The sequence below is a fragment of the Gossypium hirsutum genome, chromosome D04, assembly GCF_007990345.1.
Source record: "Gossypium hirsutum isolate 1008001.06 chromosome D04, Gossypium_hirsutum_v2.1, whole genome shotgun sequence".
NCBI lineage: Eukaryota > Viridiplantae > Streptophyta > Magnoliopsida > Malvales > Malvaceae > Gossypium > Gossypium hirsutum.
The window spans coordinates 50,736,486-50,754,329 of NC_053440.1; the positions used below are offsets into that span (position 1 = coordinate 50,736,486).

At 32.8% G+C, this 17,844-nt stretch overlaps 2 protein-coding genes across 5 annotated transcripts; both read left to right on the plus strand.

The window, feature by feature from the left end:
• The first annotated feature begins 2,716 nt into the window (after positions 1-2,716).
• LOC107899000 (uncharacterized) lies at positions 2,717-8,793 on the plus strand. Of its 4 annotated transcripts, none has more exons than XM_041090795.1 (10): positions 2,733-3,218; positions 3,342-3,419; positions 4,374-5,048; positions 5,217-5,319; positions 7,218-7,318; positions 7,436-7,610; positions 7,887-8,057; positions 8,137-8,237; positions 8,322-8,423; positions 8,530-8,793. In XM_041090795.1, exons 1-9 carry the CDS (start codon positions 2,931-2,933, stop codon positions 8,376-8,378), a joined length of 1,749 nt encoding a protein of 582 aa, XP_040946729.1. In that variant the 5' UTR covers positions 2,733-2,930; the 3' UTR covers positions 8,379-8,423; positions 8,530-8,793. The 4 variants fall into 4 exon arrangements, 3 of the variants coding, with proteins under 3 accessions (XP_040946729.1, XP_016680076.2, XP_016680075.2); XM_016824587.2 differs by having other exon boundaries at positions 4,374-4,802; positions 4,929-5,048; positions 8,322-8,793; XM_016824586.2 differs by having other exon boundaries at positions 8,322-8,793.
• A 1,550-nt stretch (positions 8,794-10,343) lies between these two features.
• Positions 10,344-13,453, plus strand: LOC107903024 (transcription factor PHYTOCHROME INTERACTING FACTOR-LIKE 13). The gene is made up of 6 exons (XM_016829095.2): positions 10,344-10,877; positions 10,952-11,050; positions 11,155-11,220; positions 11,889-11,954; positions 12,038-12,415; positions 13,125-13,453. Exons 1-6 carry the CDS (start codon positions 10,569-10,571, stop codon positions 13,200-13,202), a joined length of 996 nt encoding a protein of 331 aa, XP_016684584.1. The 5' UTR covers positions 10,344-10,568; the 3' UTR covers positions 13,203-13,453.
• Positions 13,454-17,844: the final 4,391 nt, after the last annotated feature.

Sequence of the window (17,844 nt, forward strand, 5' to 3'; positions counted from 1 at the left end):
CCAACTAGTCTCGTCGCATGCTAGGTTGATCAAATTCTCATCACAAATAACTAACAGATCTTCACGAGTAACAGTAGCAACACGCTCGGATTTTTCATCGTCATTCTGATCGTGTTTATCACCACCACCTTTGTTCTCTTTCTTCCACTTGAAGCAATATTTCTTGATATGACCTTTCTTACCACAATGATGACACTCAAGATTCTTGTATCTCGATCTTGACTTGCTTCGGCTTTTATCTCTACCCTTTCCATCTTTGTCTCTGTTTCTCCCCCTGTTCTCGATAACCAACACCTCGGACTGTGATGTAGAACCCTGAGATCTTCTTCTAACCTCTTCATTCAACACACCACTCTTAGCCAAATCCAAAGTAATAATACCCTGTGGGGCAGAATTAATGAGTGAGACTCGAAAGGTCTCCCAAGAGTCTGGTAGAGTAGCAAGCAACCAAAGTCCTAAAATCTCGTCATCAAATTTGACACCCATACCAAGCAACTGATTTATCACACTCTGAAATTCACTAACATGGTCAGCTATAGACATTCCTTCTTTATATTTCAGCGCCATCATTTTCTTCAGCAAAAACAACTTGTTATTGCCCGACCTCGAAGCATACAAGCTTTCAAGCTTCTTCCACAATGTTCGAGCATGTGTCTCTTGATCAATGTGGTTGTAAACATTTTCTTCAACAAATTGCCGAATAAAGCCACACACTTGTTGATGCTCAAATTCCCATTCTTCATCACTTTTCGAATCGGGTTTTTGAGTAGTAAAGACCGGAAGATGCAAAGCCTTCACAAACAACAAGTCCTTCATTTTATTCCGCTAAAGTTGATAATTTGTGCCATTCAACATAATCATCTTGCTCGTATTAATTTCCATAATTACCTGACACAATAACCAAGCTCTGGTACCAGTTTGTTGGGAAGAAACCGAACAATCGAAACAAAGCGAAAGCACAACCGGTGTTCTTTCTCTCCTTATAACTCCTGTCAAAAATTATGGCAAGCACAATAGCACAAGATATGTTCTCTAGCAACCTTAATCAACCACAAATCAACTAATGCAACCACAACAAAAATAAATAAATAGAGACACCGATATTTTTACGTGGAAAACCCCTTTAAATCAAGGGTAAAAACCACGGGACTTCAGAGTCCGATCAAGAGTTCCACTATCATCAAATGTTCAACTACAAGATCACAATATCAAGCCTACAACAAGCATTCAATTCCGACAAGGCTAACAATATGTAATCTTTAGCAAAGAGAGAAAAATGAGAGAACATCACCAAAAACGTAGCTGCTGAAAAATGGGTATTTCCGACGCTACAAGTCTCGGATGAAAAATCCGACCGTACAAAGTCAAGAACACCTTATCACCTAGTTGTTGTCCAAAAATCAGCTCAATCGAACCACGGATGGACCTTCGATCGAAGAGTTGATCACTGCTGCACCAAACTTGAAAAATTGAAATTTTCTTCTCTCTTTCTCTCTATTTTAATTTGAGATTTTTTTTGTTTAGCTCTGCAAAAATTTCTGCCCACATCACCTGTTAAAAGCCCCCCAAAAATGGCTTTTGACAAAACCAAAAAGAGACAATAAAATGTGGTAGAAATTATGGGTTTCCCACATAGTGGGACCCACACCTAACACGCAAATCTTTTGGGTTCATAATAAGTCTTCACGCTTACTTGGCATGAATCATAATATTATAGTTATTAAAGTCACGCAACCCAATTAGGTCCGGCCTTAGGCGGTCGCTTTTGGGGTCGTGTGGAGGTGTGACTGCTTAGGGCCCAAGGTTAAAAATGGTTTAAAATATTGTTTTTTAATTTTTAAAGGGTCGAAAAAATTTTCTTTTAATTTTTAAAAGTAAAAAAAATTATCAACTTTTAAGGGGCCTCAAAAAATTTTTTTTATAAGGGCCCAAAATTTTCTTTTACCAACTTTAAGGGAGCTAACTTTTTTTTTTTCCAACTTTTAAGAAACCTAAAATTCTATTTTATTATTTTGCCTAGAGCCCAAAAATGTTAAGAATAGGTCTGAACCCAACCCTATGCCATGCTCTTCCTAATCCAACTTACCCCACCAAAACTTATTAAGGGAAAAATTGATAGATTGACAAAATTTTCGACATCTTAAAACAATGCATAACATAGATGGAAAAACAGAAACCACCAATTTGAGTTGGAATTGAATCCAAACCAATATGACGTTAGGCATTTAAAATTTACTATTTTAACTGAAGTTCAATTATCATTAAATTTTTATAAATACTTGTGTTAACTAAATTTTTTTTAAGAAACTGCAAGTGTCCTTAATTGGAATTTTAAAATGGTTAATGTTTATTGCATTGATAGGATTTATTATTATTATTATTATTATTATTCTACACGCAGATTTAACAAATTATCATATATTTTTTTAATATTTCATTATACCTTTATAAGACACTTGTTAATCCCTTAACATTGATTGTGAAGTTTAAAAACTCTAGTCTAATATAAAATAATGTACCAAATATTTTCTCTTTAAAAAATAAAAATGAAATAAATAAAATACATAGAAAAAAATATAAAGATGCCAAACTATTATAAATAAAAATAATAGATAAGAATATGAGAATTTTTATTGTATTTTATATTTTTCATTATATCTACAAGTAGTAAACTTTTGGGTTTTGAACGAAGAAGAAAAGTTAACTGTTAAAGAAGATGAAAGATAAAATTGAACATCCACACACAAAATTGATAATTTTTCAATTACCAAACTAATTTACAAAAAAAAAAAATTGATTTACTAATCTAGCCACCGCCATTTCTCTTTCAAGTTTTTCTCTTCCTGCTTTTGTGTAAGAATAAAACCAAAAGCGTAGCGTGAGACAGAACAGAAGAGTATATTGAATAGAATAGAATAGAATCGAGTAGAATGTGTACGCTCCATTTCCCAGTCCAAATGCAATCCGATATCCGCACCGCCCTTCACGTAGCTTTCTCCAGCATCGGCTCTCTCAGTCCGTTTCGCAGGTCAACTCTCACCCTCCCACCTCGCTGTCTCCGCCCCGCTGCCTCATTGGGTCTGCTTTCAAGACCTTTCTCTACCGCCGCCAGCCTTCCCGACAAGCCTTCCATTTGTACCGCCGACGAGCTCCACTATGTCTCCCTTCCCAATTCTTATTGGCGCCTTGCCCTCTGGCGTTATCACCCTCCTCCTCAGGTTTTTCGTTTTCTTTGATTTTTCAAATTCGGCTATCGCTATCGCTATCGCCAATTTTTTTTCTCCCTTTTTCTTATAGATGGATGAGATGAAACGATTATAACCATCACTACGTTGTAACAGGCGACCCCGAGAAATCACCCCCTTTTACTATTATCTGGGGTGGGGACTAATGCCATAGGGTACGATCTTTCTCCCGAGGTAAATTTTGTGTTTTTTGTTTTGAGATAGTTGAATATGGGTTTTTTGGTTTCCCCAATAGTATGGAGAGAAAAAGTTGGGTTAAACTAACTTCGATTGGAGTTGGTGTTGACATTGTATATTAAAACGAGAATTCAGAAGTTCGGTCCAATTTGTTTAAGCCTTACCGTCCTGTAACTGTTAAGCATAAAATTGAACTCTAGAACGGTAGGTATATATATACGCAAGAATTCCCAAGAATTTGCTTCTTTCTTTTTTCAAAGAGATGTAAATTGTTTCGGTATGCTCTTTTTGGCTTAAAATGCTGAATTATTCGCTTATAGGTTTTTATGCTGCATTATGGAGTAGCAGGGACTACTGAACATTTGATTTGGCCTTTAGCACATGATTACAACAACCAGAACTTGTTCATTTTGGGTTTCTTTTAATTTTTTTTTTTAATAATCGGCTGGATGCTTCTCAGAAACCAGACTTTGATGAGCCTAAGAAGATGGTTTTGCACTATGTTGTAGATTATCAGCAGCCAGTATTATAACCACTTAGTATATCAGAGCTTTTGTTTATCCTGGTGATAGCCTCCGGGTTTGTTTCAAAATTTCTTAAAACCAAGGCTGATAGCCCTCAGGCAAATATTGTGAACCATGCTCAATGAAATGCTCATAAATGATAGTTCAATCCATATGGACCCTTTATGGCATCAAAAGTCACCACCTGTCAACTTCTATTAGAAAATGTTTGATGTATGTTGCCTTGGTTAGTCATGACTATCTCACAGTTAAATGTGCCATTCATGTACCTTTTCTGCACACTTACATGAATACCTACGGTCGAGTTGAAGCAAATAATGATGTCTTTCAACTTTTACGTATAACTTTAAGATGCTGAATATTATTTCCTTCTCTTTTTTCTTATAAATATGATCCTTTTCCTGATAAATGTGATATGGATATGCAGTCTTCATTTGCAAGATACATGTCTGGCCAAGGATTTGACACATGGATTCTTGAAGTTCGCGGTGCTGGGCTAAGTGTGCAGGGATCAAATTTCAAAGAAATTAAGGAAAGTGCTAATGCAGTATCTGAGCAGATGGAAGCTGTTGCTAAGGGTGTTACAAATGGAGTGTCTCCTGTGCAGCAGCCAAATAATGTTTCTGATACTTTATCTGATTCTGAGATCTCTCATTTCGGACAAGATTCGATAGGGATTGCAACAGCATGGGATGAGTCAAAATTGGTGTCGAAGTTGACAGAAATCTTGATGCGTTTGTCTGAGAGACTTTCTGGCTTTCTCAGTGATGGCCAATCAATGCTTATCTCTGCTAAATTGTTTGATCAAATATCAAGCCTTTTGGAAGGTTCTCAGTTATCTGATCGCTTTGAGGAGGTAAGGGCAAACCTTTCCAACTTATTGGAAAAACAACAAAACTCTGGTGTAACTAGCCAAATTAGAGATCTGAGTCAAAGACTTGTAAATATTATTGAAGAAGGTCAACGATCTGTTTCACCTCAGTTCATTGATATGCAAGAGCGGCTTTCGTCAACAATAGAAGATTTTCAGAAACAACTTGACTTGATTGTGAAGTATGATTGGGATTTTGATCACTATCTGGAGGAGGATGTTCCTGCTGCGGTGAGGTGACATTTTGCTATGCTGGAAGGCTATGCAAATGCTGAATTATTTTTAGTTTACTTTCTTATTTAGAATGTTATGAATTCCATTTGTTATTTTGCATTTTGTATGCTATCAATGTCTACTGTCTTTAGGCTGAATTGACGATTCGCATTTTCATTCATATAGATGGAGTACATAAGGGCACAGACAAAGCCAAAGGATGGAAAATTGCTTGCAGTTGGTCACTCAATGGGAGGCATATTGCTTTATGCTAAGCTGGCACGGTGTGGTAAGATACCATCATTTGCAATTTGTCACATGCTGATGATTTTCACTCTTCAATACTAATGCATAGGAGACAAAGTAAGATTCATCCCTCAATTAGTGGAACTACACTTTGAAAACCTTAAAATGAGCTCATATTGTGGGTGACCTCGTCTTATTCTAAGCTTTAAAATGAGCTCATATTGTGGGTGACCTCGTCTTATTCTAAGCTTTAAAATGAGCTCATATTGTGGGTGACCTCGTCTTATTCTAAGCTTAAAATGAGCTCATATTGTGGGTGACCTCGTCTTAGATTTGCAATAATTAGTGGAGGAAACAAATTATATTTATTTAAGGTGTACACAAGCTTTATGCCCGTAGAGTAGCCACTTTAGGTCAAGTAGACTTAACTTTTAAAGTTGAATGTTATATATACATATACAAATATATATATATATATAGACGAGGGATCTATTTAGACCAGTGTAACACTTTCATGACTTTTTGCACCATTAATATTTCAACAATTCAAACGACATATTCCATGTTCTATTCATATATAGATCATGCATGTCAAGTTTAGAGTAAATTACCTTAGTTTTATACTAGTGTAAGTGGATCCCTCCCAATATATAATTAGTGTAAAAATTTGGCATTTTCCTATATAACTAGTATATTGACACTAGTAAAATTTGTTCAACTTGTTAAGTGAAAAATTTTTAGTCTTTAATTTTATGTTGATTCACAAGTTTGGAAAAAATAATTTGCATGTGTTTCTTGTCGTCTTCTATTAATCACATGTTGAGCCTTGTTACACTTTTGTTTTGTTACTTGCTTCTTTTTTAAACTCTCTTTTTCACTTTGTTGTCATCTCATTTTCCGGCTATAATTTTCACCTTAATTAACTCTACAATGAATATTATATATGATTTTAATCCAATCTTTAATTGGTTGGTTTGTTGTACATGATGTAATAAATTGTAAAAAAATTATTTGTTCACTTGAAGTTGTTATATTTTGGGATAGTTTATCCAATGTTTAATTTTGTCAATGTTGTACACTAAGCAAAAATCATTATATATAAAAAGATAAATATTATTATAATAACCCTACTGACTTAAGTTCTTGTTATGCCATTGCTTTATGTGTCATCACCTATTTAATAACAATTGAAAAAAGAGCTATTGAACTATCACAGAGTGCATATTGAGCAGCCAATGCTATAAAAAGAAGATTATTCTTAATGAGATCGCACTGTGGTTTCATTTAGCTGAGCCCTTTACTGTTATGTCCGATGTTTTTCTTCTCCTTATTGTTTGAATGAATGAGCCCTATCTATGTTGGATCTCTAGTCAGACAGTACTCTTTATCTTCTTCTTTCAAGCCTGATGAGCCTTCACCCCCCCCCCCCAACCTTTTGGTCCTAAGATATTTATATATATATATCCTGCCCAAACTGGTGTTGCTGTTAGGATCAAGCATATTTATTATGGATACCTATCCATAACATTACCCAGTGGAGTGTAAAAACTCCACAAGCAAGGTTAGTGGGGTGACACCTGTCCATTTATTTATTTTATTTATTTTTAAGTATACTATAAGGGGCATGTGTTACCCCATTAACCTTGCTTGTGGAGTTTTTAAACTCCAGTGGCAGTGTATGAAATAATAAGCCTATTACTATTTGAAGAGTAGCGCTCCCCGCCCTAAGGGAGCCAATGGGTCAAATATATTTTTAGTATCATAGAATGTTGCTATTGTTAAATTTAACTTAGGGGGCATTTATTTAAAATTTGATTCTATTTGAATCAAAAGCATTTTCTAGTATTAGTTTTTAATGTGCTTCTCTTTATATTGTACTTTCTTTTTCCCGTTTTGATAAAAATAACCATTGGTTTTGTGTGTTATATATCTTCTTGGAAGGTTTTGAAGGAAGGGAACCTGAACTCAAGGCTGTTGTTACATTGGCGTCATCACTTGATTACACATCTTCAAATTCGACACTCAAATTACTCTTACCTCTTGTAAGTTGGTGAGCCAGTGTTAGTTGCCATTTAAGATGATGTGATTTTGTAACTACCTACTTAAAAGCTTGATACAAATTGGTTTGAGAAACTAATATCATGGCACTTGTTATGCAGGCAGATCCTGCACAGGCTCTTAATGTACCTGTTGTTCCATTAGGGGCGATGTTGGCAGCTGCATATCCTCTATCTTCTCGGCCTCCTTACATCTTGGCTCGGCTTAATAATCTAATATCAGCAGAGGACATGATGCATCCAGAGTTGCTTAAAAAGCTTGTCTTAAACAACTTCTGTAAGTATGGGTATATTTTCTTCACATGATGCGAAATGCCACAGCTTTTCTTATTTGAATCTAAAGCTTCCCTGTTTCCATGTAAATGACATCCGGGTATCCTATTATGAATTACACACAAAGTCAATAAGTGGATCCTTATACACAAAACCGGTTTTCTGATTTTATAGCTTGATATCTGTTACCGGTTTTCTGGTTTGGTGGGAGTTGTCTATGATGTGATCCCTACTGCTCTACTCTGGGTTTATCAAGCTTTTTTCCTTATATGATTCTCAGGTACTATACCAGCTAAACTTCTTCTGCAGCTCACGTCAGCTTTTCGAGAACGGGGATTATGTGATAGGAGTGGTAAATTTTTCTTCAAGGATCATCTACATAAAAGCAATGTACCTGTCCTGGCTATTGCAGGAGATCAAGATCTAATTTGCCCACCTGAAGCTGTAGAAGGTAAATAATGCACATAATTCTCTCATATTATATGGTTTTCCTACATATTTACATTTTTACTTGTTATCCTTTGGATCAGAAACCGTGAAGCTTCTTCCGCAGAACTTGGTCACCTATAAAATATTCGGAGAGCATCAGGGTCCACATTATGCTCATTACGATCTTGTGGGAGGACGACTGGTAAGCATTGCTAACAGAAAAATGTACACTGAAACGCCCTTTGATCGCCATTCGTCTTCTGTTTCTAAAATTGTTCAAATACAGGCTGTGGAGCAAGTTTACCCATGTATAATCCAGTTTCTTAGTCAACATGACGATTGAACATCATGATATCTGGGCCAATAAACATCGCTACAAAAAGATATAGTAAAGAAACACAAGTTCATTTAGCCGAGAGGCAACCTAATGTATCCATTTGTTGGTAATGGTGGCAGCATGGAGTATGCTTATATTATTGCCATGCCCGACACAGGTAATCTGACTCATCACTTTTGGTGGAGATGCATTCAGAGTTGAAACAAAGGAAGTAGGAAGGACCTTCAAGTTTGGATGAATCGACATTTTCCTTTTTTTTTTTTTAAGGTACGAATTATAAATATTTTCCAAGATTTACTAGATAAATTACATAATATATAAATGCAAAAGAAATATAGTGTAATATAAAATTAAAAAATGGGTCGGGTTGGATTCTGATCTTATTTTTATATATTGAATTTCAAGGGTTATGAGTTCATTATTTTGCTCAGGGTCATTTTTCATGATTAAAACTATTATTCAAAATATTTTCATACATCTAGCTAACATTTAGACATATAATTTATATGTATAAAATTGTACACATGTATACTTAATCACAATCTAAAATGATAATTATGGTTTATTGTTTACAAGTTGGAAAGAATTATAAGTTGTGAAAGTTGAAATTTATAAATTTTAGTTCTGTTAAAAGTCACGGTTTTATCAAATTAATTTTTTTAAAAATTATGCAACAACAGTAAAACTAGACTATGGTAAAAAAAAATGTAATAAATTTATAAAATCCAAAATGTAACTATAATTGAAATGGTAAAATTTAGGTAAGGAGTAGATCTTATCATAGATTGAGCTACCCGTTTCGTTTGAAAAGTGGAAAGATTTGAGAAGAAGTATAGGCTCGAAAAATAAATTTGGAAAAAAAAAGTCTCGTTTTATAAATTAAGTAAGCTTCGGGTAAGATTTTTTTGTCTTGGCCCAACCTGATCTAAATTTGTTTATTTTTTTCCCTGCTGCTGTTTGGTTTTGTTTTTTTTTGTCATTTTATTGTTATTATTTGAATATTGTATAGCTTTTTTTTATTGTTAATTGTGTTACTATTTTAGAGATATTTGCTTGGTAAGTTGCAACTATCTTATTCAAGTATAAAGATTTTTTTTAATTAATTTTTAATTTGTTGGAAAACATTTATTAAAATATTGAGTGTATTTGATGTATTATAATTTTTAAATTTATTTTTATATAAAATATAAATATTAGAAAAAATTAATACGGGTGAGTGGGGTCGAGCTTGGGATTAATATTTTTTATCTGGATCAAGGTTAGGCAAAATTTTACACCCATTTTTAGGCCGGGCCTTAAAAACAACCCTAAAATTTTGCATTAACCCGACTCATGATAAATCTAGTAAAAAATTAGATGATTGTGGTTAATATTTACTTTGCTTTGTATTTTTTTTTTTCAATTCGGGTTTGTATTTATGCTATGAGTTGAATGACAAGAACTAAACTCATGAAAATACTTAAAAACTTGAAGATTAAGATAAGGGTAATCATATGATATGCTGTGAAGTTTACAAAAAAGATATTACTTCTGGAAAGAAAATATTCATTTTCTTAAATACCATTCGAAAAATATTAATTAAATTAACTATTCAAATTTAAAATTAAACTAATTATGTTGACTATACAAATAACTTTGTTGTTCAAATCAAGTTAAAATACAAAATTATATATAAAATATTATTTTTCATTCACGTTAATAAAACAAAGTGAAAGCAACATGAAACAATTTCGAATATAATTGAATAATTATAAGTATATTTAATATTTTTTTATATGGAGCAGAGGGGGACAATTTTCTTTCCTTTCACTCAATTGCCATTTAAAATTGAAATTACCCTGGATCTGGTCCTTTGTCTCAAAGGACAAAGCACGCTATGCTACTCTCCTTCTGAGTCACACTGACTGCATACTGCCCTTCGGTAATGCCGCTGCCATATAGCAGCCTGCCAAAACCTGCATCAACTGTATCTGAACATTCTGATTTCCAAAATACCATCCAAAATTTCACAAAAAAGGACCATCCCAACTCTTCTATTGGTGCTAAATTTTAATACATCAAAGAAAGGTCAGACTGAACCCCCCCCCCCCAACACACACACAAATTATGTCCAAGTCTTGAGTTGAGTTGATTGTAGGACTATGTGTATATAAGGCATAACATAAGTTCCCTCCACATTTCTATGTTGCTTTCACAATGGACCCTCAAACGTCTGTCTCTGAATTCATTTCCAATATTTCAGGCCACAAAGACGTGGGAGAGTCGTCTCAGAATCATGGGGATGAGGTGCTTCCTCATTCTTTAACCATTGCTGCGTTGGTAGGACAAGATGATTACTTTCAAAATGCTTTTGTAATGTCTTCGAGTTTCCAGACTCACCCAATAAACCAGAACCCGCAAGGCATTGAATTCCCCGAGGAGATTTCACTTGAACCTGATTCAGGACAGTCCAACCAGAGGAAAAGAAAACTCTTTGAATTAGAAAACTCAAAATGTCTCCAACAAGTACGTTCATTTAAAGCTACTTTAACTGTTATATGTATAAATGTAGAGACTCAATTGTTTAAATTTGGTTTTAGGAGATTGCAGGGGTGTCTCAAGGACTTGAGGGGAACCAAAATCAGCAGCAGCAGCCTAAACAAAAACGTCGTGGTAAATTGCATACAATTTCAGAGAGGGTGAGTTCAGTTCACACAAATAGTAGTATAATCTTAATTTACTTGTCTTGAAATGGGATTTTCCGTTGTCATGTCCGTCATTTCTTCTTCTTATCTCTGAACAGCGGCGCAGGGAGCGTATTAGAGGAAAGATTCAAGCTTTGCAAGAATTGATGCCCAACTGTAACAAGGTCTTATTTTTTTCTTCTTTATTTTTCCCTATAATCTATCAATCTCTGACACTATATTAATCAAATATAATATTTGTTAATGACATGAGTTTAACCCTGACTTGTAATTGACATGGAGTTCTTGAAATCCCTTCTTTCTTTGTTGCTGTATTCCTGCACCTTCTTTCTAATTCAGAAATTTTTTTGGTGTAAAGTCTTAAAAGTCTTAAAATTTATTTTTAAAGATGATTACATGAACCGAATTTGAAATTGCTTAATTCGGAATTTAGATATGCATGCTCTATAGTCATAATAGAATCCATGGCAGTCAGGGATGCAATATGTTTTTAGCCGTTTTATAGCAAAATTTGTGTTTCCTATGTTGTGGATATTTCACATGGAAGTTCAGAACTCATGACAGTAGTCATTCACATGTGTGGCAGAAAAACTAGATTTTGTCATGGAATTGATAAAGCCAATGTGATGGCTTTGTAATTTAGTGCTGCCACTTGCATCATGGTTTTTTTTTTTTAATGTCGAGGAAATGAAGTTAACTGTCAGAACAATCCCCCCACCCTACTTGTTTTACAGTACATAAAAGAAATTTCTAACCAATCTAACATTTTCCTTTGATTTATTTTTTAAAATCATCATCATCACCTCTGTTTTTTGTGTATGCCAAATTTCAGTGGGACAAAGCTTCGATTCTGGATGATGCAATTAACTGTATTAAATCACTAAAAGTTCAAGTTGAAGTAATCTCTCTCCTCTTTCCCTTTCTACTTCAATTTTTTTGCCAATATTTATTTCTTACTGCATTGTGTTGATCTGTTCTCAGATGATGTCAATGGCAAGAGGAGCATTTTATCAAGTTCCATACATGTCACAAGCACTAATGCACATGAGAGCAGGGATGGTTGGCATGTGTTTTTCATCTCGTCTTCCTACAATGCCAGCAGCATCTCCATTTTCAGAACCAGCAGGGCTGCCACTAATGCCTGGAACTGGAACCAGAAATCTTGGCCTCCCTCTTCTTCAAATGCCATTTTTTCATTCACAGCTACCACTACCAGCAGCTGCCACTCCAACAATGTTACCAAATTATCTTACACCTGCAGCATTATTCTACTATTCAAGCCAGGGCGAAGCTGTTGATACTCAAAACATTGTATCCACCACTTCCATTGATTGCCAACAAATCCCAATTACCATTCAGGTTTGTTTTACTTCAATACCCTGATAGTCATTTTACTAAGAACCAGATTGCATTTTATCTCATTTACTAAAAAATTAGGTAAATTAGTCTTTATACAATAGATCAAAGAATAAATTGGTCCATTTTGTAAATATTTCATCCATTTGTACTATTAAAAATTAGTGTGGCTAATAGAATAACAAAATAGTTACACATGATGTGTCACATGTGCCTTATTTTTACGTATAGAGACCTATTTTTAATTATAGAAAAGGATGGAATTTTTAACAGATGGACTAGTTTGCTCTTTGATTTAATGTACAATGATTAGAGGTGGAGCTAGAATTTTTTTTTTAGCGGAATTAAACTATATATTTTTATGCTGGTAAAAATATAAATTTACTATTTTAATAACCTATATTTTATCATTTTTAAAGGATTAAATCAATTTTTTTTATCATCTTGGGAGAGCAAAGTGCAATTTTATCATTACTAATTTAAAATTTTATAAGTTGGAGCTAAATAGAAATTTTTCTATTTTAAGAGGATCGGGCGGAGCTCCTGCCAATCCCCTGAATTCACCACTAAAAATAATTAATTTACTCATTTTTTAAACAAAAAAAATAAAATAAAATCCAACTACCACTACAAAATCTTCATGGTAATTTTACCATTCCCTCTCTTCTTATCATATTAATAATCATTTATTTACTAATATTGCCTATCCCAGTCCCATGACAATAGTTTCCTCGGTGAAAATTGTCTTGCCTCGTCATCGCCATCAAAGGTTCCTTCTAGTTATCAGTAATCAAGAGCTTGCATGGCATCACAGTGATGAATTGCTTTCCCTTGTTGATTGATTGAAGAACAAAAGAAGAGATCCTGCAATGGAGCAGACTGAGTCACCACAATTCGTTTGTGGACATTGATTTGAGGGTCTATAATTTCTTGTATGGATATTAAATAAAAAATGTTTGAGTTTGGATTTGGTAAATTTAGCAATTAAATTTATGCGACTCATATTATTTATTTATCTAATTTAATAATTCTAATTTAAACATATGATATAAAAGTTTAAATTTTAAAATCAATAGAAATAAATATACAATCTTTTTCTATTTTAATATTTTTATCGTAATCTATACGTAAATTATTTAAAATAGGAATATTATACTATTTTATGATAAAAATTCTGATCACTCGTTAAAATTTAATAGGTAAAATTTTGAGATTAGTTATAGTTATTGAATTTTGATGGAAATTATTTGACAAAAGACTAAAAAAATACTTCTAAAAATAAAACCAATTTTGAGCAAATAAAAATAGAGACAAAAATAATATATTTTGATAAATATAGGGACTATTTTCATAATTTAATCAAACTAATTATTAGATGACATGGTAATGCCAAATACATGTTCGAAAACATGTGATATTGTCGTGTCATCCAAATGTTATTACAAATTTTAAATTAAAAGAACAATTATAATTTTGATGAATTAACTTTTTGAGAAGTTATATTTTATTTATCAAAATTTGAGTATTATAATGGCATAACGCTAAATTACCCCTAATGTTTGGCTGATTTTTCATTTTAGCCTTTTCTCTTTCAAATTCGTAACGACACAATGTGTAAATACTCCATATCAAAATGATTTAAGCCTAAAATAATCCTAGCTAAAAATGACACAAACTCAAGTATCCAATCTAAATGAAAGAATTTGAAATGGCCAATTTGAAAAACTCGACTAACAATCACGAATGACGTGAACCTAAAATAACTAGAGAAAAATGATTAAATCTAACTGATACGAGAGTTTGTACGCTTAAGCATGTTGCAACAACATGCATTGCATGCATTGAAGCTTTAACATGTTGTGATCTTTGAGTACCATTGATGCCTTATATCTTGAAAATACAATAATCAATCACATTTTAGAAATATGACTTTGATGCATAGGATACTATAAGAAAATTTTGGGCTCAATTATGCAATTAGTCCATGTACTTTATAAATATTGTAGATTCAGTCCTTATACTTTAATTTGATTAATCTTAGTCCTTGTATTTTTCGAGTTGGTCAATTTTAGTCCTTTTTATTTTTCGAGTTTTGAAATTTTAGTCTTGATCCAAATGGTAGCAGCTAAATTCATTCAATTACTAGTTTTGTACTATGCATACGGTTGTAAATTTAGTATATATTCTCCAATTAGATCATTCTAAGATTTCTAAGCCCCGATACTCTTCAAATTTTGAAATTTCAGTCTTGACGCAAAAGATTGTCGTTAATCCATATGACATTACGCATATGATAATATCTTTGCCTCATTAAAATTTGGATGAATCTAACTATTATTGTTTGGCGAGGACTGGAATTTTAAATTTGAAAAGCGTAAGGATTAAAAATGATCAAATTAAAGTATAAAGACTAGATCCACAGTTTTTACAAAATACAAGGAGTGATAGCAAAATTTAACCAATAATTTTGATTTATCAATGCTGAAATTTGTTAGAAAATGTTGAAAGATTATTGTGAAAATTTTGTTACAACAACATAAAGTCGTGGTTAGATCATTATGTATACATCCTCTGTTAAAAGCACACCCAACGACTTCGAGAATTGAAAAATCATTTTTAATTATATATTGAAACTCACTTTTGCTAGTTATTAAATATAGCGGTTTTTGGTAATCACTTAATTTAATTGTATAAAAGCGAGCTATGTCTAAATTAAATTTGGAGATGGAAGCCTTATTTCGTTTCTCGACGGTGAAGTAAGATCAAGCCCATAAGCTTATTATCCTAGGTCGGAACAAGTTGACAGGATCCCCTTTTACGCCCTCGAGTCCTTCCTATGTGGCGGCATGGGGCGTAAAAAGGAAAGAGAGGGATGAGGTTTCTCTTGCTTTTGGCATAACGGGCCCCGAGCGGGAGGCCTGCACGACAGGTTATTAGCTCAATGATAGAGCATTACAGGTTCTGATCATATCTATTTTCTTTTGATATAATGCCTAGAACTACCCATAACCCCTCCTCCCCAACCCATAAATAGGAAGACAAAACACAAATAAAAGTAGAATAATTTATATTTAATTTGTTAGAAAAAACACGTTAGCAAACAAAATAAATTAAATATAAATAAACACATAAAATAAAAGTAGAATAATTTATATTTAATTTATCAAATAAGAAAAACAATCAGAATTAAAATCGAATATGTAACACCCCTTACTTGAGACCGTTTCCGGAGTCGAGCATGAGGCGTTACTTGACTTAACTTAAAAGTTCGGGGCATAAAAATTTACTTTTAAAAGTTATTTCATTGTTCATAATAAGACTGTCCACCTGTACAGTAGTCACTAAATTAATTATAACTCAAGCTACGAAACTTCAAATTTAGATCTGTAAATTATACCTGAAACTAGACTCATATATCTTTTTACCATAAATTTTTCAGAATTTTTAGTTCAGCCAATTAGTACAGTTTATTAGTTAAATTCTCCCCTGTTTCACTGATTGACTATCCTGACCTCTCATCACTAAAATTCAATTATCTCATTTTACAGACTTCATATGGTTCTCCACTTATTTCTACTTAAAATAGACTCATTAAGGAATCTATACATATAAATTATAACTCATAATTCCTTCTGTACAATTTTTAATGAATTTCTAAAGTCAGAACAGGGGACTTCAAAAACCATTCTTACCCTGTCTCACTAAAATTCAAATATCTAAAAATATATAACTCTTTTGCTTACTCTATTTCTTTAATGTGAAAGTAGACTCATTCAGATTTAATTTCATATCTTACTTAGCTTCTAATTCAATTTACACTATTTTTGGTGATTTTTCAAAGTTACATCAATGCTGCTGCCCAAAAACTGTTCCATTGCAATTTTATTTTATTTTTAAAAAAAAATTCAATATAACCCCTTTATAATTATCTAACCTTCCCTGCAAATTTCAATTCACAACCAATTTCAGTATTTCAACTATTTCATTTAAATACTAATAAAGTTCAACCAATCAACCATTTCAAGCTAAAAACATGTATATTTCAATGTCTAATACAACCATCACATTCAGATTTACCTTGCCTATTTAGTCATTCATTCTATTACTTTTTACTTCAATTCCCTATACATGCCATATAAATCAAAAAGTTGTTTAACAAAATCTACCGGAGTAAATCTAGATAGTGTGATCGTTGATGTAGATTCGATCCTCCGAACATATATATATATCAATCTACAAGAAATAATAAACACACACAAGTAAACTTGCAAAAAGCTTAGTAAGTTCATAGGCTCATAATAAAATCTTACCAAAATTTCACTAACAACATTAATAAACAAATAAAAATTCAACATTTCCTGCCAGCCACAATCTCAAACAATGAATCTATCCAATCGAGCTCAATATCAGATGTCAACTTCAATTCCGACATTTAGCTTCAATTGCACTTAAAAATACCTGTCAAATTAAGGATCGTCTTACGAATTTGAGTACATCGTTTGCCCGGTGCCATGATTTGCTTGAATATTTCACATTGCTATAACTCAGTATGGTTTTCTTCACTGAAACACCATACCTACTTTTCACAACTCAGTATGGTTTTCTTCACTGAAACATCATACATGCTTTTCACAACTTAGTATGGTTTTCTTCACTGAAATACCATACCTACGTTTCACACTTCTCCATCGATCCACCATGGACTTATCCGTCAATTCATCACTGGTTACCAAACGTATGTACTCAATCCTGCGTATCCCTTAATTTGAACTAACAATCTCATTTTATTCTCATTTTTACCATAATCATAAGTCAACAACAATATATAGATTGATACATTATATCATTCCCACATTAACAATTAATCATAAAAGTTCAGCCGTATGAAATTACCTGGGCCAATTCGTAGAAGTTGTAAAAATGTAGAAACTAGTTCGATACTTTCTCTTTTCCGCGTTTATCTTCGAATTCCCGATCTATAATATAAATTTTTCCATTTATTAGCATATAATTCAATGCTAATTTACTTCACAATTTATACCTTTCAATTTTCAAAATTACACTTTTACCCCCAAAATTAACAATTTTGATAATTTTAACCCTTCAATTGATCTAATTTTTCTCAATTAACACCTTATCCAACCATTTTAGACTACTAAAAATCCTTTTATATTCATAATTTCAGTACAAAACCCCAATTCCTAACTTTTTCACAATTAGGTCCTAAAAATCATTTTATACTAAAATCACTTAATAAGATCATAATATAATGAAATTAAAACTTAAAATCTATAATAATTCATCATAAAATTTCAGAACTTATTCATGGTAACTTACAAAATCACCCATGGAATCAAAAACTAATGAATTCAATAGTTGGACCTAGTTGTAAAAGTCACAAAACATAAAAATTTCAAGGAAAAAGAAAGAAT

Bases quoted from the DNA above. Each gene is read 5' to 3' on its own strand.
- LOC107899000 (XM_016824586.2), top strand. From the start codon at position 2,931: ATGTGTACGCTCCATTTCCCAGTCCAAATGCAATCCGATATCCGCACC. The intron at 5,049-5,216 runs GTGAGGTGACAT...TCATTCATATAG, and splicing joins AGGAGGATGTTCCTGCTGCG to ATGGAGTACATAAGGGCACA. The intron at 5,320-7,217 runs GTAAGATACCAT...TCTTCTTGGAAG, and splicing joins TGCTAAGCTGGCACGGTGTG to GTTTTGAAGGAAGGGAACCT.
- LOC107903024 (XM_016829095.2), top strand. From the start codon at position 10,569: ATGGACCCTCAAACGTCTGTCTCTGAATTCATTTCCAATATTTCAGGC. The intron at 10,878-10,951 runs GTACGTTCATTT...ATTTGGTTTTAG, and splicing joins ACTCAAAATGTCTCCAACAA to GAGATTGCAGGGGTGTCTCA. The intron at 11,051-11,154 runs GTGAGTTCAGTT...ATCTCTGAACAG, and splicing joins TGCATACAATTTCAGAGAGG to CGGCGCAGGGAGCGTATTAG.